Genomic DNA, 21,142 nt, shown 5'->3' on the forward strand with positions numbered 1-21,142 from the left:
ACTGAATGTGATGTAAATAATAATAAAAATAAAATAATCATTTGATTAATATTTTCATGAAGCATCAGTCAAACATAAGCCAACAGAACACAGTGCCCTTTGTGGTGAAGATGGAACTACACATTATCAGAATCAGCTATTCAAGAAGCTAAAAATTTAAATTTGAGCAGAATTACAGCATTAAATATTTAAGTATTTGTATGTAAAATTGTATACACATATATATTTGACTGTTCAATTCTATTTTCTTTAATTTTTTCCCTACATGAAGGTCTATTTGCTGTTTCAAAACCACCTCTACGCTGCAAGGAATAATAATTCTGGTGAAGAAATACTTCATCATGCTGGATGGATGGATGTAACTGGAACTGGATCTGGGACTCAAACATGGCACCCAGTCACTTGAATGAAAATTACTCAGCAATGCTGTGTTCAGTTCTATTAATATATACATGGCTGGGGATCAAACCTCTAGTACCAACTGACACGTGTCTGTAGTCAGTGTTGAAAAGTGACAAGTATATGGAGGAGAAAAAAAAGGCAAATTTTGAAAGCAACTCAAAACTTAATTGTGATATTAAACCACTACTTAGATATAAATACCACTGAATTATTGTGCAATTTCAAAATTCTCTCTTAGGGTTCAGAAAGTCAAACAGAAAATGTTACTCGAATCAAAACTGAATCTAAAAAACTGAAGTCAAAACTGAACTTGTGAAATTCAGACAGAAATCGTCAAACTTCTGAGAATTAATTAGACTTAACAGGTAACCTGTAACCTGTATCTTACACACTAAGTTGATCAGTATGGGGAGAGTGAATGCATACTATTCAATACTTAGAAGAGAATCTTCATTTTTATTAACACGAACATCTATATTTAAAGATTACATTGTGTAATTTGGTAGGGGTCACAGGTTGACACATAAACATCATAGTCTGACTAATATCAGACTTTCACACTCGGACATGAACTCAAGCTCCTCGTGATCCAGCAGCTGTTTTTCTCTCTGTGCGGGATGCATTTCAAATGTGTTGCATACTGGAGACGCCGAGACACTTTCACGTCCTCCTACAACCCTTTTGGGTTCCCTCGACATGTCTGGGGCCTGAGAAACACACACACACACACCTACACGACAGCTATTTCCTGTCAGCATGCGGCTCAGTGTGTAACCAAAGACAACAGCAAAGCTGAGAATGTCAACACTTAACAGTCTTTAACTGTGCCGCGGCACACAGGGTGTTTGAAAGTTAATCGGCTTTATACAGGAATGGACACGGACAAGACCTGAGCACAGTTCAGGGTCCTGCGTTGGGAGATGAATGGGTTTGTAGCAAGCTTTAAAAAGGTCTGGTGACACCAAAGACTTCATGGATAACAAGCCTTGATAATTAGTGGCTCCAAAAAAACAAGCCAAATGGAGAACACCAATGTTAAGGAGGGAATATCTGACATAGTGTTAAGTTTGTGCATTTGCCATTTGCCTTAACAAGAGCGAGGGGATGAAATTACTCAGAGCGACAGACTACCTCTCTTTAATTAGACATGTTTATCTACATGATACAGTGGTCCTTCCTTGCCTCAACATACAGCCACATCAATCACACATTCCCAAATCTTGTCTAAGAAAAGATCTTTATTTATAAAAACAACAGTATTACCAGTTACATACTTTACTGAAAAAAGCAACTTCTCAGAGCCAAGGCAGGTATGAATGGTACATTATAATTTTACATGGATAGGCAACAGTACAAATATACTATGTGTGTGGAGAGTAAAAAAGAAAAAAAAAAGAAAAGAAAAACAAAGATGATTGGTCTCTTTTGCCTTTAAAACAAGTCAGCGGTAAAACTGGGACTAAAAAGTAGAACACGTTGCATAATGCTGTCACCCACCGCCCCCTTACAAACAAACCCTGAAATAAAATACAAACAAGACGGAAAAAAGTTTAAAAAAAAAAACAGGATCAAAATGTGCTTTTTATCCATCTCTTCCCGATCTGTCTGTTAAAACTCGAGTCTCCTCTGAGTGAAGAAGCCTCCCAGAGTTTTTATGTAAAATTGCACAACATGAGCTCAAATGTGCACAAATGAACATCTAAATCGCTAAAAAATAAGCAAGTAGTGATTTTCTTTTAAAAGTTTGCAGACTAATCAGACTGAAAGAGAAGAATATTAGTGTAAAGAGAAGTGAAAAAGGTTGTTTCTATAGTGTTAACCTTTAGTAGATTAAGGAATGGTTTCTGGAGCAGGATGTCAGAATGTTTTAGAGATTTAGTGGTGTATGTTCCTAGCTTCACATTTCAGAAACAGGTTTAATGTGTTCTACTGGTTAAAGTCAAAGCACAGCAGCTGAAACTGTCATTTTTTCCACAGGGGAAAAGAAAAAAAAGCTGGAAATTAAGGTATCAAACACAAAAAGAGGCAGCTGGTACATAAAAACTAATAAAATAAAACAAAAAAAAATGCTTTGTCACAGGAGTAGGAGCACACGATAAAAACAGACGACATGAACAGATGAAATAACGTGTAGTCTTATGGGTCTGGTCCGTGCACACACACAAAACACACTCATTCAAAAAGGTCCATATTCATTTTTTCCCCCCCACACACACACACACACACACACACACGGCCACAGGTTTACTGTATGACAAATATACACACACCTGCCCTCTCTTGTCTACACCTGTGCTCATCCCATTTGAGAGAAAATAACTCTAGACAGGAAAATAACTCCTATATAAACATTCTCAATCTACAGGGCGGCCACCGGCTCGGACGGCGCGCCCCAGCCTCCCAACAATTCCAGTAGGGACAATTTAAATTAATGAGCCAAAACTAATGCAGTCATCCCATTTTCTTTTTATATACAGTATATACCCTACATAGAAGTCTACGTACAAATTCATCATTAGGATGTGGGCATTGGCAGCAACATGTCGACCATGACGAAATTTACCAAAAATGTTGACAACAGCAAGGAGAAATAAAAACAAGCAGGATGACAACACCAGAATTAAAATGATTGTCAACAAAGGTGATTGCCTTTACAGAAGAACTATAATTTAAAAACAGAATATATTTTTTGTTGCTACACTTGAATGAATTTGCTAAAAAGTAGGTATGTGTCTGGACGTGTGTGCTGCACGAAACCTTTTGCCTGCAACACAGCCGCTTTCTTTGGATGCCAACCCTCATCTTCTGATCCCATCTGCGTGGTGATAGAAGGAGAGAAAGAGAAGGAGGGGGGGGGCGAGAGGGAGAGAGAGTCTGTGCATCTGGATCTTCTCTCCTCAGTAGCAGTGGTAGGGCAGGGACGGCCCAGTCTGGGTGATGCACACTATCAGTTTTTCTGGAGGAGCAGAGCAATATGCAGATTATTACGAAATATAAGCAGGAAAAAATTAGCTTGGTTGATTTACACACCAAATGAGGAGGCAACACAAAGACTATGCGGTATAAGTATGGCACGCTGCACAGTAGTGCTGTCATAATAACCAGATGTTCAGTGACCTTTAATACCATTTAAATTAAATGTAATACAATTTAAATTCAGTATTTAGAATTTTATTTTAACCTTTGAAGAAATAGCTCAGAAAGCTTATAAATGTTATGTTACTGTCATCACATTACCACTGTGTTACAGGGAAAAGTAAACTACACTATGTTTGATAGTAACTACAGTTACTGGCCTCCTGAAATGTCAACACATTTATCTTGTGACCCATTGAATTAAAAAAGTGAGTCAATATCTGTCAAAAAGATCTTGTGCCTTCCAGAATCAGCAAGTGTATGTGGGAGGATAAAAAGGAAGTAGAGCACAAAATGGAGGACAATGCACAAATAAGAATACACTGAGACTAAATAAATACTCTTTATTTTAATAGATTTTTATGCTATAAAACTAAATAGCTTTGTAAGAAGTAAGCTGTGTTCTGATCAGAATCACCTGTTCACAGCAGTGAAAACATGCCTACAACAATCTTGTGGCTAAAAATAACAACATTACGGATTAATGTATCAAAGTGCAGCGCAGCAGTAATGAAGGCACAAATCAAGATACCTGTGCCAGGCTGTAAACTGGAGGAGATTCTTTTTTACTGTGAACAAGATCATTTGAACGCAAAACAATGAGACATGATTATCTTGTTATATTAAAAAAGGAACAAGTAATCAATAATGGTTTGATAGATCAGAGTAACTCTGACACTACTCACTGATCAAGTAATCTGTTTAGTCCTCATTCTCATTTTGTCGCTATCAAATTGACATGAAGTTACTTAATTACAGATAATGAGTAACTAGTTTCCTAATGCAACAAAAAGATCTAGTAAAGTAAATCTGTTTATTGTCACAAATGTCGTTGTAATACCTGGTAGAACCTCAAGAGGGTGCACTGAAACACAAATCACAGGCTGCTGACAAAAGGCTACAAAAGACAGAGCAGCAACTGGGTACTTGGAGACAAATATTTCACAACATGGAAACAGTATCAAACTCTAATACCTCTTCCCTAAAGTGAGTAAAAATCCAACTGCTGCTCCAAGATACACAAAATTATATTGAGACTCGATTACATCAAACATCACGACAAAACCACTTTCACAATCGTTCCAGAGCCGTTAAGCAAAGTTTGAAACTGCATTATTTTTGTTCTTTGACGATGTTTCATAGAAGTTATAGTATTTTTTTTTACATTAAAATTAGCATTGGTATAAAAGTCAAAGTTCTGGTATTGTGTCAACACTACTGCACAAACATTTACTGTTCTGAGGATTTAAATATCTAAAGTCAATCCCAGGATTCATCTCTACACTGACAGACTGAATGGAGCACAATGCACAAGGAGCACCTTGCATCATACTATACCAGCATGTACACATCACATCAGGGTGTCATGTAGTTAAGTATCAGTACGATAAACCTCAACCAGTGTTTCAATTCGCCATCATAGACAGAGAGCAGGTTTCACTGGGGGTTTGAAGTTATAAGAGACGAAGGAAAAGAACTCAGAGTCCATGCAGGACGAGAGGTCAGTTGGACATACCATGCTGTTACATGCAGAGGGGGTAGAGGGGGAGGGGGAGGGCTAACCATCGTAGGAGTCCAACAGAGGCAGGGAGCCCTTTCTGCCCCCATACACCCCTCGCTGAGAGACCACCAGAGAGAGAGAGAGAGAAGAGGGAGAGGAGGTGAGTGTGAGAAAAAAAAATGTCAGTAATTGTGAGGTTTTAAAGGCTGCTGACGAAAAAGGTTAAAGTCAGGAATTATTCGTGGTGGTGCAGGAGGGGGTTAGTGTAGTTAAATGAGCAATCCAACATGTGAATGTGCATAAGCATCACTTAAAAGTACCGGTAAAGTGTCTGTGGTCTCATCCAGAGTGTGTCTCCTCTCCCTCTGGTCCAGTGTAGAGTAGGCCTCTAAATTGTGATGAGAAAAAATACCGTCTGTCATCTTAAAACAAACATTTTCTATGACTTGGTCTTGATCAAAAGCGGTGATGATAAATGTACTAACCAGGCCCAAGGTCATTTAGTGGAATCATGTCTCTCTTTTCCCCTGAGATGAAGCAAAACAAGGTCACAAGTCAAACAAAACAAAAATACAATAATAATAAAATCTGATTTAAATGTGGCTAAAATCATTTTAACCATGCATTATTTCTCTGACACTGACCTCTGTCCAGCAGTGGTGTGGTGCTGTCTTCATAGGTGCCGTTAGATCGGGTGCTCGGGCCATTGGTGGTGCTGGTGTTAGGGTTGAGGTTGACCATAAAGTCTGACTTCTTCCAGCCGTCTTTCTCAAGAGGCCGACGGAGCTCCTTATGGGCCCAGACCAGCTGCAGCACCTGGCCCGCACCCCGCACCTCACGATCTGAACGTTTGCTGTAGAATACAGGGAGACACACTGAAGCTTAGAAACTTTTTTTTTTGCTTTTCAGCTTGAGTGGGGGTATATTAGCTCACTTCACAAAACACACTTACCCGTCCTTGTTAATAAGGACCAGCCTCTCAATACCCTGCGAGGCTCGGAGGGTCTTTGCTGCCTCCAGACTGTTGCCTAGCACCTCGGTGAGTGTGCTCAGTACAGATACCACCGTCTCCTCTGATAAAGTGCGCCCAGACTGACTCTGGCCTCCAGGCAGGTTGGCCACAAGGTGAGGCACTGCATGCAAACCTACAGAAGAAACACACAATATAATTTGGCTTTCCAAAAAGGTTCAAATGCATGACAAAATAGTGAATTAAACTTCAATATTACAGAGCAAAATCTGAAATTGAAGTCATATTCTTCGACAATATTTGAAGATTTTGCAAAGCTAATATTCTTACCGAGCAGTTCGCAGTTGCGGTTATCAATGGCGAGGTTTCTCAAAGCTCCAGACATTGCTCTGACCACACGGTCATTGCCATGAGCCAGTAGTTCTGCCATCATGGGAAGACCCTTCTCCAGACGCACAGTGGCCCGGATGTATCGACCATACTGAGGAACAAGTGGATACACAGGGAGTAATGAATGTCATTTTACACCAGCAAATGATTCAAAATGTTCATTCAGATTTGGTTTCAGACTGAGATGTCACCTGAAAACATTAACCAGAATAAAAATACATATTTTTTAATGAGTTTGTTTAGAAATGGCACTAACAGTCCATCTGCCAGCACACAGGTTCTGGATGGCACCAGCAGCAGCCTCCAGCACCGAGGGGTTCTTGCTCTCTCTGAGCAGTGATGTGTAAACACGAACCACCTCTGGTTGGAACAACAGCTCGTAACCTGTAGTTAATAGAAAGAGGGGGGTGTTTAGACTGGAGGCAAACATCAGCATTTGTTCTGAACACAGGTAAAGCCTAAACAAAAGATTACTCCTAACAGCTGAGCCTGGTATTACGTTTCAGACATGAAACAGTCAAAGCCATGTAGTGTGGTGCAGACTTAATCATAAAACATATAAACAAAAGAAAAAAACTAATTATTATGAATGTAATGTCCAATAAACAAGAACGTAGATCATATGCTGAAATAAAAGGACAAAACACTGAAATAAAATAAATGAAAAAGCCTTTTCCTAAACTTAAACCATAGATATACAGTGGAAAAACGTCCCTACTCCAGGATTCGATTTTGTCATTTAATAGGAAACCTGTTTAAGTTCAACAGTCACAAATAAACCCTGATAGTAGCATGAAGAGAGATGAACAAGACGTGAGGAAATTTCCTTCTCTACAGTCTGACAAATTAATGATTTGAAGGGAGGACACACACACACATACCTTTGGCAGGTGTTGTCCTCTTTGGAATATCCACCTGATCTGCACTTCCATCATCACCGTCCTTCTTTCCTGCAGCGTGAAAACAAATAAACAAAGATAGAATGTGAAAGTTTCAGCTGAAGAAATGACACAGATGCTGTGAAGCCGGTTGAGATGAGCATTCAGTTATCCTCAGTCTTCTACTGTGGTACACTGTCGTGAAAAACGCAGCCATGCAACCGGTGGAACAAGCACTTCGAGCATGCAGTGGCGTTGAGGTGACCATGCCCATGTGCTGCATGTGAACTCGACATAATTATTTCTCTTGTGAACTATTATTATGCGTTAGTAAAATGAGTGATGGCAGAGTGGTCAATAGTTTCAAAAAACGTCCACGAGAACACCAAGAGGAGAATCTTACCTTTGGAAAACCACTCATCTAAACACAGCAGAGAGAGAGGAGGAAGTGAAAGAGGGTGGGAAGAAAGAAGGGAGAAAGGTCAAGAGGAAGGAAAGAGGAGAGAAAGAAAGAGAGAGGAGGAGGAAAAGGAGGGAAACAGTGGTAGAGTGTGAAAAACAGCGACAGGTGCTTCCGCCACCAACAAGCTCAAACGCACCAGCAGCTATCCATCTTTCAACAGCAAATCTCTCAGTCACAGAGTAACTTGAAGCTGCGATAGCTGTCGGACACTGACCTTTGCCCTTTCGAGAGCCAAAGCAGCCGCCTTTGTTGGCGGGGGCCGGTCCCTGGTTGAGGGGCGTGGTCTCAGCGAAGCGTTCACAGCCGGGGACTTCACGGTGAACATGATAGGACAGATTCCTCAGGAGGCAGACACAGTTCTCCACCAACTACAGGAAGAAAGGGGGGGACACAAGACGATGAAACACCGAGATGAACAGAAAACGGTGTCATGAGCTGTCAGGAGTAAAAGGATCGAAGATAAAATCTCTGTCTGGAGTGAATAGGTACCTTATTGTCCACATCTTTGCGGTTGATCTGTGATTGGACAATGTACATGAGCGAATCCACCAATCCTGTGCATTCTCTCAGCTTTCGCCTGGCCTCGCTGCGTTCTGAACTCACATTCCTGTTGCAGAGAGGGAGACGTTAAGCACATAATTGCATGTTTTCCTCTCAAAATAAGTCTCTATTTCTCCTTCGCTGGCATTCTTTTCTTTCCATTCATTGATCCCTCGCATACCTAAGGCAGCCAGCAGTGTTGGTCAAGGCGGTCTCCCACTCCAGATGGCGTGGTTTGCAGCTCTCCTCTCCGCCGTTGCTCCCCCGCTCCCAGCCCGAGTGGGGAACTATCACCTCGTCGGCTAGGGCGTGCAGGGCGTGGTCCACAATCTCCATCTTTACCGAGTCGTGGGAGGAGAGGTTCCACAAGGTGCCTGAGATGATATAATAAGTACTGTTACTGTCACTGGAATAAAAGAGGCATCTGCCTCATTTGTCTCTTTTAAGTTCAGATTTGTAAAGTAGTCTTAAATACTCAAGTCAATGTTAAGTCATTTTTCTGATTCAAACAGACAATTCTTGTTCATTATTGGGTATGTACAAGTGTTGATGCACTCAAATACTCAAAAACCCATTCTATCCTAGACTGAAAACACATCCACACTGCTTCCGTTACATATCATGGGAGCCTGCTTTTGGAAAACCTCACTAGATGACGTGAGATCTATTAGTAGCAGTATCTACTGTAATTAAATCTGCATGTCACAAGTTTTTCAGAAGTCTGTAATGTAGCAGAAGGACAGCAATCTCTTTTATGATGTGGTGCAAGCCAGGGCCGCTATAAAAATAAATTATATTTGCTTTTAGTGCGTTTGCACTATCATAATTCAATTTTACGCATAATACCACAACATAACACATGTGCCATATGTCATCAGCAGTTTCTTTGTTTTATTTCCTCCTCTTTTGTCTCATCCATGCCAGATTCAATTTGTGTTTAGAATTTTGGTTTTCTTCTTTTTTTAAATCACAAGTATGTTCTGTCCAGATTGTTATGACCAAACTGAAGTAATCCTGTGTGTATGTTTGAATACTGGTTTGAGATTTATAAGAAGAAATGCAGCGATACCTGTGATAGTGTCAGTGAGGTCCTGGTCGTGGGTTTTCCTCAGTAACCTGACCAGAGCGGGCACTCCGTCACAGTTCTTGATGGCAATCTTGTTGTCATGGTCTCGCCCATATGAAATGTTCTTTAGTGCTCCGCAGGCTGAATGGTGCACCTCCTTGCTGGGATGGTCCAGCATTGACACCAAGGATGGGATACCCTTCAGGCGACGAACTTCTGATTTAACCTAGACACACACAAGCAAAATTAGCAAGCAAGGATACCACACACAGAAATATTTGTTAAAAATGGTTTTTCTTTGTTTTACCTTGTCATTTTTGAATGTGAGATGCTGGAGGAAGGCAGCAGCATTGGTCTTAACTGGATCCAGGCGGTAGTTCAACATGGCGATGACCTCCGGCAGCTCAGGCTGTCTCCATGAGGTTGGAGGAGCCTTCCTCAGTGTGCTGTCCAGTGACGCCATGCTCCCCCTCTCCATTGTCATGGGAACTCCCCAGGCATACGGGTCAACTCCTCCCATGTCACCATCCAAAGTGTCTTCACAGCTCCTGCGTGTCAGTGAAGGAGATAAATCATTATGAGGTCCATCATACATTATCCAAATGAAAAAACAAGTGTGAGATACAATGGCAAAGCAGTGTCTTTGTGTTTTACCTGAGTCTTCTTCTGTCCATACCCCCAGGGCCGAGACCCAGACGTGGCATGGTACCGTAGCCTCCAGGGTGCATGGGTGGAGGCCCCATGCCATAGTCGTCATATCCCACACTGCGCTGGTCATCCTCCAGACCGTAGTGGCCATGGCCATAACGCATCTCCATCGCTGAGCCCAGGGCCCTCATTCCCCGACTCACCTGGGGCTGTGCTACGTAGGGGTCAAGCTGCTGACGGCTTGGGGCCCGGTAGCCAGAATCCAGAGTCCTGTAACCATCAACAGGCCTGTGGAGGGAAGGGAGGAAGAGAATTAATCAGAAATGTTTAAGTGGCATCCAGTTATGAGTGACCCCCCTTTCATACTGGCACAGTGGCGTGCATAAATTTCTAAGTCAGGGCAATCTAAATGTTTAAACATCCATTATCTGGCTTCACAACCCTGATTCTGAACAGGGTTAAAAACAGATCTGACACTTCTCAATGTTGGTGTGAATGGGGAACATGTATTTCTACATTAACTACATTTGCATTAACAATCTCAACTTATTTTCAAGATGTAGGTTCCTCTGTTACTCTTCCATATGGTGGGAGCATAAAGGAAGGAAATTACAGTTAAACCACTTTGGCCTCAAAGTGTGTTGAATCTTTAGAGTAAATATTGATGCGACTACTTTTACAGAACTGAGAAGCTCAAATGTTCTGCTCAGCAAATATATGGTGCTTACTTTAAGGCTGGTGGTTTGTTAGTGACTACAGATGGAGATCCAGACCTGCTCTAAGTAGGGGTCTTGTACCTGTAACGATCATCCATGTGTGAGCCCCTGCTCAGACTAGTGTATGCTTCTGACGGCGGGCCACCCCGGTAGTCATCATAACCCCCTACCGGGCCGTAGTGGTAGTTTCTGGGTACTGTGGCAGTGGGGTAGTCTCCTGCCCCAGCCTGCCTGTAAGGACGGTCCAGGGTGGCGCTGTAGCCGCCCATGCCTGACACAGACAAGCCCCCGTCAATGGACATTGAGTCAGAGGGCAGGACCGTGCGTGACACTGGTTTCTTCATCTGAGGGAGAGTCGTCTCTGCACGGCGCGTGGTTCCCTCGTCAGAGAAGACTGAGTGTACTTCCTGGGAGTCATCCTCTGGTGTGTAGCTCTCATCTAGAGCTCCGTGTGCAGGGTCCACCATCCTGTACTGTAGCAGAGACACAGTAAACATTTTTTTAAAAATACAGCATAAACACATGAAAAATTATTTAATTTACATGAGAACCTCCACACACACAAACACATACCTGTGTGCCGTTTATGTATGAGTCAGTCAGTTTCAGTCGTTCTATGTCTGCATCCCCCAAACGCCCGTTCTGGGATGAAAGAGAGACATGACTGTGAAATACATAGTGTAAAAATAATGTGATGCCACCAGCAATTTTACTGAAATAGTCATTCAAGTGAGATGGACGCCCTGATTCCCAGTCGCCAGCGCTGTCTACTTTTCTCACAAACACCCGGATGATATTACTGCTGCTGAGGCACATTCAGTGCTGACCAAACTGTCCCTGCATGTTCATGGACTGTGATTCACTGCCAGACTTGGAGGAGGACATTTTGGAATGTAGCCATTCATCCTCACACCCTACTTCCTCCTGCTCTAATCTCTTACATAATCAATGACTGTCACTCTGTGTAACTTGGACACTTTCTACCTAACCCTGAGTAATACTTTTTATGCAATATAACTGTCTCAGTTATGAGCAACAGCCTCAAGCTGAATCACATGTGAACAAAAGATAACTGGGCTACTATATGGGATGTTATTGACTAATACAAGACGAAACACTGTCATGACTCTTATCAAACACAGACTCCCACTTCACTTGCAGGAGTATTGTGTCCACAAGGAGGCAGGGCTGTTATCAAAAAGCAATGGGAAGTGAAGACTGTACTTTTACAAGAAGGGCAAACTTCCTCTATAGCTGATCCTTCCTATATGTTATACCACCTCATTTACAAGCACTTCTTGTCATGCATTTAGAGCAGTGCTGGCAGACACATGTTTTTTTTTCCATCACCATTAATATTTTTAGAAATAAAACATGTACAGTTAGCACAAGGCCAAAACCACAGAACGCTCAGCCTTCGTCCTCCAGCTGCTACACACTAATCAAAAGAGTCCCTTTCCAAGGCTTTGAAGAGACAAAACATAAGATCTAATCTATGTCACAGAGCCCTTAAAGGAAAGGAAAATATTTAGGAATATGTTCTAAACTGTTTTACTCAGTCAGTAGAGTAGTACAATGCCAAGTGCTAAAAAAATGAGCTTAAATGTCAACCCCTGAATACTGCACTGCCTGACCTTTTGTGTTACCTGAGAGCTTAATGATAATGGCTTTGCTTTAATTGTTCCTCCAAGCCCACAGGCATGTAAGAGACGTTTACCACTCTCTGATAGTCAAGACTTTCAGTAGAGACAACCATACAGAGCAAGAACGAAACAGTAAGACCAGATTCTCCAACCAAATAACTCAACTATAGATAAAACAGCACAGTGGGAGTCTTAAGACTCTCAAGACATAAATACACAAATAGCAGGGGCAAGATAGGGATGTGATATATAAGGGACAGCCACCAAGGTATCCACGGCATTTGAGCTGCAACAAATCATCAAGTAATCATAACCTATTGACAGAAAATTTATCAGCACCTGTTTTGATAAGCGATTAATCATTTTAGAGCCAAAAACAAACTAATTCTGAGTACTCAAATGTGGATATTTACTGGTATTCTTAAACAGGTTTTAGACTGTTGGTTCAAGAGAACAGGCATATCAAAGACATCAGCTTAGACTCTTAAAAATGGTTCACGATTGAATGATCTTTTTGGACATTTACGCCTAAAAAGATTAATCGAGATAATGACATCCAACCCTAACACATAAGCTGTAAGAATGATAAAATGTAGGAGAAATAAAAAATACAAGTGATTTTACCACATAAATTCAACAAAGGTTTAAAATTTTGTGGACATTCAATACACAACATGCAAAAGGATAGAACTGTATGCAGCAGGCACAACAGAGGTAACTGATATCACATTTATCAAGTGTTTGATGAATGATTTAAATGAAAATAAAAAGATAAAATCATTCATAATGATAAGAAGCCACACTGGATGCAGAGCAATGCGACACATGCGCAACAAATGGCCGCATACCAAAACATGACATGCTGGGACAGGGAGGAAAATAACTGAAATTCTATAGCAGAGGTTGATGAAAGGTGTACATGTGTGTGTGTCAGAGCATATCCGGTGAGTGACACTGAAGGCATGCTGAAAGTGTGCGATGATGACAACTTCAGGCATGTTTTAAGTCACACAACTATGTGCAAGCACAAACTGATATGTTTGCAGATCAGGGCGACCAGACAGATAGTCTTAAAAGATACGGAGACAATGAAGAAAGACGTTTAATGATGACGCACACAAACTCTCCGAGCGCTGGTGGAGAGGAGATGAGACGGAGGAGAGAAGGGGATGAATGATGGATGGATGGATGTCAGAGGGAGAAAATGATGCATGAATTCACTGGAAGGGTTGGATGGAGGGAATGATGATCCATGTGCTGGAGGTGAAAGATGGGGGCTGTACCGAGAGACTCGAGGCGGGGGGGTGTTAGGGTTTTGTTGGAGGGGTTGTTACCTGCATGTGAGGGAGGGGGCGACCCAGGGCAGAGGGGCTGGTGGCAGGGAGGCCCACTCTCCTCCTCTCCTCCTCCAGCGCCCGGGTCAGCTGTTCAAACTGCACCTCCTGCTCCCTGACCGACTCCAGCAGAGCCGCTGCGCTCTCACACTGCTCCATACACACTACATAGCCCCAAGGGGAGAGAGCGGGGCGTTACACAAATCCATACAGCCTCAAACACACTACAGCACAGGGAGAGGGAGTCTGACAGACACAGACACACCTTCCCACATAAAAGCAACAGCCACAGGATGCAGGATATTTGGGCTGATGTTAAGTAGGATCTGATTTGTCTGCTGACAGATTTTGTGCGATAACTGCGGCTGAGATGCCTTCTTGGAATCCCACTGGCACTGTTGGGATTGCACAACAGTAGATCCGTACTTTTGGCCTTAGTAACAAATATTACTGCAGTCACCACTGAGAAGACGTGTTTCCGGTGTAAAATCAGACATGAAAACTTCCCCCATAACACTGGGTTTTTGTGTGCAACATCCTTCTCGTCATTCCTCAGAAAGCCTGTTGAGGTGTAATGATTCACATGATTCAAGTATTTTTCCTCCACATAGAGACTTTAAAAGTGGCTGTTCTGCTCATATTTCATGCAATACTTGACCATGTCAGCAATGATAAAATCTATATCTCAAGAAGTGGGTTAAATGCATCACTGCCAGCGGTTACGTGAAGCAGGGAAATCATTCCATGATGAAAAGAAAATGCAACAGAATGATAAACTACCCAATTAGTGCCATTAAAAGTACAATGCGCATGACACGACACTGTAAATTTGTCACATCTGACTAACAAAAATCTGCTGGAGTGGGGAGGGTACAGATGACTGAGGGGAGAGTCAGAATCTTTACAACCGTGGTTATTGTGCTGAACATAAATATTGCAGCATATTGATCGTGATAATGTGGAGTTATTGCAATATTAAATCTGTCAATATCACCATCTCCTACATACAGATCAATAAACATACCACCACTCAACGCATGCATGCAGGAGTCCTTTGGACCCTTTCAAATACCACAGCAGAAAATATTTTCTAAAACACAAACGGCACACAAAGAGATTTTTGTTTGTAGACTTTGCAAAAAAAAAAAAGCACTGCTGCATTGCCACAACACTACAAGCAAACTTTCTTTTAAAATGGAAACAACATGTTCTACCTTTTATCAGAACGTGGGATGTCTCATCTGCATATGAAAGTTTATTTAATGGATCAGTAATTTTGGCTTTTTCAAAATCCAAATGTGATTCATAAAATCATGGGGAGCTATTTTGACTTCAAAATTAAACAACTTATTTTAATTCCAATGGCTGGTATGGGCTCAAATGAAAATTTTGCTATCGTTGGTTATGTCATTTTATTTTTATCCATGCATCAGCAGGATAATCAATGGTGATACAGTATTGACACACACACACAAAAAAACAGATGATGATTCACACAAAGAGAAGCACTCTTAATACTTTTTGGAGGAAGCTTGCCACCACAACACAGGACATTATATTCAGGGAGAACTGGATACTTCCCTTTTACAGTTAAAGCACAAAGCGGAGCACACAGACACACACATCTTCAGAGACACATTCTCCAAGCTCAGTGTAGAGAGAAATCAGGAATACACACCTTCACCTGCGGGCGTGGCTTGGTAGAAGAGGTGAGAGATCACGCCTAGGTCAGAGGTCGAGCTCTAGCTGCTCATGTGTAGAAGGTCACCGAACCACCAAGCCCAGAAACGAGGAGGAATGAACTGCAGAGGGGAAGACAGAGAGTTGGAGGGAAGAGAATAATAAGGACAGAGGTTTTAGTGAAGGCTAAAGGCACCTCGGTTTGAAAAACAGCAACACAGTGAGAATACCGTACAAGTGTGTCAATAAGGCTGTGCTCTGTGCGCAGAAAAACATGGCAAAAAAGACAGAGACCTACAGTAGCTCCAGCCTTTGGACACACCCTGTATTTACTCAACATTTGGCCTGCATACGGCAGTTAGCTGCGGTAAGTTGACCAACCTGCAGCTCTTTCTGGGCCAGCGAGCACAGACTGTCAGAAAGGCAGAAAGATACAGATCATGTCAGAGATAGCAATATCCTTCAAAAACATGTTCTCTTATCAACTTTCCTTCTTCAGCTTAACCTTGCCTTTTTTCACATTTTTCTTCCAGCCTTTCCTCTTTAATCAGCCGTCATCTACCTCGAACTCTTTCAGTTTGCTACTCTTGTTCTTTCAACTTAACTGCCTTTTATCCCTCTCCCTGCATCTCTCTGTTATCTTGGCTGTGAGCTCTGAGAGAAAGACACTGTTATATCAGAGCCAAACAAGTGGAGACTCAGATCTTCTTATCTGTCGATACACCCTCCGCTACGGGAACCCAGGCATTGCCACACATACACACACACACACACCTGCATGACTGGTTAGACAAGGTAGAGGAGGGGTGACCAAATTTCAGTTTCTCATTGTCTCTCTCTGTCTAGCCAACATGCACAGACACACTTCTCTAGAGAGTCATGAGTCTGGCCAACAAACGGGGACCTGCATTTACACTTCAGGTAGCAGGTGTTTTGAGCGCATGACAGGTAAGAGTGTTAACAAGTGCAAACAAAGACGAGACGAGCAAAGGTGTAATGAGTTCAAAAAGGAGAAATGGTGACGGATGACTCACAGTTTCACCTGTATCAGATTGTGCAAAAGAGAGAAAGAGAGTGAAAGAAAAAGAAAGAGACAATATGATATCACTGTTTGATAGACTATTACAACACCAGTTAGCTGGTAAACTGAAGACTGCAGAGGCTGCGTCTGTTACTGGATGCCTGTCAAATGAATGAGTAACACACACACACACACACACACACACACACACACACACACACACACACACACACACACACACACGTATACAACTTTGCTTATTTTAAAAAATCCCAGCTTGGGGTGTGCCCAGTGTGGGAAAAAAGAGGGAGGAAAGTGGGATGGCCTGATGAGAAAATGAGGAGTGGCTGAAGTAAATTTCACAAGACAAAGGAATGTGTAAGAACCAAAACCAGGATTTGCATGCGGGATAAGGCTGACTGACAGGAAGACATGATGTCATTATATACACACACTTCCCTGTTTGGTGGCTGTGACGGCCTTGAGCCATAACCTCCCCACCTGAGCAAATCACAAACTGCCGTCCTGTACCACACATGCCTATATATGGTCATAGCCAGGACAGGGCTTGATATTATCCACCGCAGACAGACAGAGAGAGAAGGGCAGAGGGCTGCAAACAAATAAAACAAGCAGAAAGACTGGTAGTGAAAAGGACAGGAGGGGAGTGAGAGGGCGAGCAGGAGTGAAAGAGAGGGGGTAGAGATAAGGAAAGGAGTGCTGAATAAAAGATAAAAGCTAATCTTGCATTCCTAGCATTGTCTCCTGCCAATTCAGCACAGCAGCCCACCCACTTATCCACTGTAAAACGACCTTAGTGGGACGGACACTGGCTAATAATCGTTGAGAGGTCTGTCGCGGCACTTTAAGGAAAGTTTACTGGCCACCCAGACCCAAAAACAGAGAAACGTGATTTAACCATAGCTTTAATCCATATCTAAACACTGTCTCGCTCTTCATTCAGCCTCAACATATAATCATTAATAACATTTTACTTGCTATCACATTTCACTAATGATGAATGAAGACTTATTATTACTATACTTGGCAATGTGATTCTGTGTGTGTGTGTGTGTGTGTGTGTGTGTGCTTTAACCACAGCCAGGAGAGGGAATTTGCAGCTGTCAGTCCGGGAGGTTGTTGGAACAATGAGAAGTTTGTGCAACTGAGAACATGAACGCAAGCGTGAAAAGAGTTGGAGAGCGAGGAGGACATCATTGGACACATTTCAATGTGTGTGCATGTGTATGTACGTGGGGTCGAGTTCATGTAGCCTCTATACGCACTCCTGTCCTGACTTCTGTCCTCCACCCGCGGCCCCCTCACAGCTGTTAGTTTCAGCCTTGAAAGTCAGCGGTGAGTTTCGTTGAACAATGAAAACAATCAGTGTCGTACCACCGGTGCTCCCCTCCCCTCTCCCCTCTTACCCGCTTCCTGAGAAACAGGATGTTATGGATTCAACATCAGAGATGAGTAAAGGGACACCGCGCCTACTTTGGCTCACCAAAAAAAAACATTTTCCTCAATAGAGCTGCTTGTACACAAAACCATGAGAGCCTACTAGATACACTTTCATAACCACCCTGTCGGTTGGCTTCCTCCATTACCAGAGTGATTTTGTGGTGAAAATCCCCCATGGTCAATATGTTGATCATACGACCACAAACCACTTCCCACTTTGCTAATATTGTTTTCCATCTACTGTTTTCTGTTCTGCTTTCATGGCTTTTCGGAAGCAACCGCTGTGAACCTGCACGCTGAATCATCACATTTTCATATATTATTTTATGATAAGTTACTACAATTTGGTTTTCTTATTTGGGAAGTTGTTCCCATAGTTTAAATGCTGAATGCTAATATACTCTGTTTTTCTGAGGGGCTGAAACAATTATTTGAGAGACAGGTCATATTTATTGGCAACAGTCTTGATAATTAATCATTTATGTGTCATTTTAAGCAAAAACACCTTGCTATTATATTACACCAAATGTATCATCTTAGGGATTTTAGACCGTTCACAGGACAAAACAAACAATTTGACAAAATCAGCATTATTATGGGAAATTATGATGTGCATTATTCACTATTTTCTGAGAATATGATCTGCACAGTATTTGATAATGTAAAACAACCCTTAGGTGCTGAGCTAGTTTTTTCCCCAGGTGATAAAAATTTATGTTCAGGCAGACCACTTCAAGAAAGAATAAACAAAATCAGCAAAATACATTTAAGTACAGGAACAGAAATTACTAAGAAACTGTGGACTAAACTGTTCACATATGTATCACGTATGCTGATCCTGAGCCTTCATTCACTACCATACATGGGCTTTAAATGTCCAGAAGTGCAGGTTTAAGTCACTATCAACTATCAAGTACAATGTTTTTTAAAAAAATGGGTGAGGGAACAAGAGGTCATTTTCTGCTGTCCCACACATGACTGTAACCAATGGTCAAAATGTCAAGCACAGTGCCTTGAGGTCAACAACTCCTCAAACATCTGATCGTACCCTGACACACCACGAGTCACATATCTCCATTTGCCTCTGGAGCCATCAGTCAGCATGACTCACTCAATGCTGTCAGAAGACATCTGTGATCATTCGCACATGTAACCAACAATACAGCCTTTGTTGACTTAATGAAACTCTGGTTAAGGCAATAAGCGCCCACACCTGCCACCAGCAGCAAAAACTCCAACTAAAAACAACATATTCACTGTCAAAATGCACATCTGTTAGCGACATCTCGAAGTAACTGACACTGAAGTTTGCGATAAGTCAGTTTGATGCCACCGGCGCTGGTTTAAGCTGAGCGTGGCTTGTAATGGGATTGAAGCTTTAGCCCACTAATCCACTTACCTCCTAACACATACACACATCATGTTGACATGCACACACATACGTACACTCACACACACATTATGCCCTTTGTGGATTAACCTGCACACCTAAAGAGAGCAGACACAATTGCAGTCGGTGTCGGGAGCATGCATCAACAATCAAACAGTGACTTGGGAGACAAGCAGTCAGGATAGGCTGATACATGGGTGTTCACGGTCACACATGGTGTTATTAGTGGCAGCACCTGCAGCTCTGGCCTAGTGTTACCTGCAAACATACTATATAACTATAAACCAGGGCAGTGCTAAAGCCCACAGGCACTGCGGTGTGTGCCTGCATGAAACCACCGTTTACAAGAGAAAAGCTAGTTTACTTGTTGACACTCAGGCTGACAGTTATCCCCACCCAGGCATTTATTTTCCTACTAAAGCAAGTTCACACAGGACCCACCCAACAGGTTCACAGGCTGACAAACTCTAAATCCCAGACCGTGTGACCGCCACCCTTTAAAACAGACTCAAATTTGCAGAAACGGGTTCAGCGTACAGCAAACACACAAACATGTCAGTGAGGTTTCCAATTACCTTAAACGACACTCTTCCCTCTGGGAACGAGGTGATGAAATCTCCTGATAAAACTTGTCTGCTTCCGACAAACAGAGACTTAAAAAAATGAGACGACACCATGAGCAGCATTAACTAGGTCAGACCGCAGTAAATGTATATGACCAGGGAACTAAACCCGGTCCTAACTTCAGCGTTCTGAACCCGCCTGACCGTTACGTTGCCATGCCCCCTGGTGAACTCCAAACCCTCCTCTCCCGACTACCAGACTTCGGCCTGAACCATCTGGAACCGGCAGCACTTACATTGCGCCGTCCCCGATCTAACAAGCAAAATCCCACATACAGTCCTGAATTGATTTGCCAACGTAATACATCAAATCTGGGGCAGGAGCAAGCGAGTTGGCAGCGTTAGTTGAACACCGAGCCAGTAACAAAAACACGCTGGTATAAAATGACTCTCACGAACAAAGACTCACGCATTTGGGCGCTGAGTTACTCGGTGGTTTTGCAAACGCTACAGAACCAGATAAATGACAATGTTGGAGATCAAATCAGCCCCGGTTGGCCACAATGCTCGCTCGGCACCCGTGTGACCTGGTTTGGCTGTCTTGCTACGTTAGCATCACAATAACCCACATAGGAGACAAGCAGGCTAGCGTTAGCATAGCAAACACAGATTAGCCCACAAGAGCTGGAGTTGGCGTGTGCTCAGCTAAGCGGCCTTTTAAGCTAATTTAGACGGCATTGTCTGTTTTAGCCGTTGGTACCAAGGCCCGGTTTGAATCCGCTATCACAGGCGGGCAATGCAACCACCGCGGCTCACGGTGTGAACTTTCAGTTAGCATCGGAAGCTAACGTTAGCCTCGGAAAGTCGTGTTGCTGATATGGTCGATGTGACCACTCCTTGCCAACGCTGCAGTGCACCCACTAGCTGTGTAGGGAAAGAAAAAGAAAAAAAAACAAAGCAAGCCCCGTTATATGAAACCACCTGACAACATTTATGAATTTCACTCACCTGTTTGTGGAAAGCCTGCCCCGACGGCTCCCAGACTACTCCTTTTTTTCGGTGTGTTTTTTCCCCTCTTTCTCCCCTCCTTCTCCGAGTTCTGGGTCAAGCTCGTTAAAGACGAAGCGACATCACCGAGTTTTCTATCAAAGAGAGGGCGGGATCAACCAGCGGCTTTACGGTAAACACTGCGCACGCACAAGTCCTCCTCTCATACAGGTGTTTGTTTGTCGCAACTTGTAAAACCGACCCACTCATTCAGTAGTCACCAAACGGAAAGAAACCCTTATATCCTAATCACACTTTAACTATGACTGAACTTATGGAGGGCCCACATTGTAC

The 21,142-nt window shown here is 42.6% G+C and overlaps 1 protein-coding gene across 7 annotated transcripts; it reads right to left on the minus strand.

Annotated features, from left to right (window-relative positions):
• Positions 1-1,622: 1,622 nt before the first annotated feature.
• LOC108885545 (catenin delta-1) lies at positions 1,623-20,971 on the minus strand. 7 transcript variants are annotated; one of them, XM_018679933.2, is made up of 21 exons: positions 20,810-20,963; positions 15,365-15,488; positions 13,687-13,850; positions 11,283-11,351; positions 10,791-11,182; positions 10,000-10,281; positions 9,653-9,893; positions 9,349-9,571; positions 8,461-8,653; positions 8,229-8,346; positions 7,954-8,107; positions 7,680-7,697; positions 7,280-7,348; positions 6,655-6,782; positions 6,339-6,489; positions 5,991-6,183; positions 5,683-5,891; positions 5,524-5,565; positions 5,359-5,426; positions 5,054-5,155; positions 1,623-3,358 (listed from the first exon to the last, which is right to left on the minus strand). In XM_018679933.2, exons 3-20 carry the CDS (start codon positions 13,843-13,845, stop codon positions 5,096-5,098), a joined length of 2,769 nt encoding a protein of 922 aa, XP_018535449.1. In that variant the 5' UTR covers positions 13,846-13,850; positions 15,365-15,488; positions 20,810-20,963; the 3' UTR covers positions 1,623-3,358; positions 5,054-5,095. The 7 variants fall into 7 exon arrangements, with proteins under 7 accessions (XP_018535449.1, XP_050928356.1, XP_050928358.1 ...); XM_051072399.1 differs by lacking the exon at positions 20,810-20,963 and adding an exon at positions 19,814-20,715; XM_051072401.1 differs by lacking the exon at positions 13,687-13,850.
• Between the last annotated feature and the right edge of the window lie 171 nt (positions 20,972-21,142).

Source organism: Lates calcarifer, linkage group LG8 (assembly GCF_001640805.2).
Source record: "Lates calcarifer isolate ASB-BC8 linkage group LG8, TLL_Latcal_v3, whole genome shotgun sequence".
Classification (NCBI taxonomy): domain Eukaryota; kingdom Metazoa; phylum Chordata; class Actinopteri; family Centropomidae; genus Lates; species Lates calcarifer.

Bases quoted from the DNA above. Each gene is read 5' to 3' on its own strand.
- LOC108885545 (XM_018679933.2), bottom strand. From the start codon at position 13,845: ATGGAGCAGTGTGAGAGCGCAGCGGCTCTGCTGGAGTCGGTCAGGGAG. The intron at 6,184-6,338 runs GTAAGAATATTA...TTTCTTCTGTAG, and splicing joins CCGCAACTGCGAACTGCTCG to GTTTGCATGCAGTGCCTCAC. The intron at 5,156-5,358 runs GTACTTTTAAGT...GTGGTCTCTCAG, and splicing joins AGACCACAGACACTTTACCG to CGAGGGGTGTATGGGGGCAG.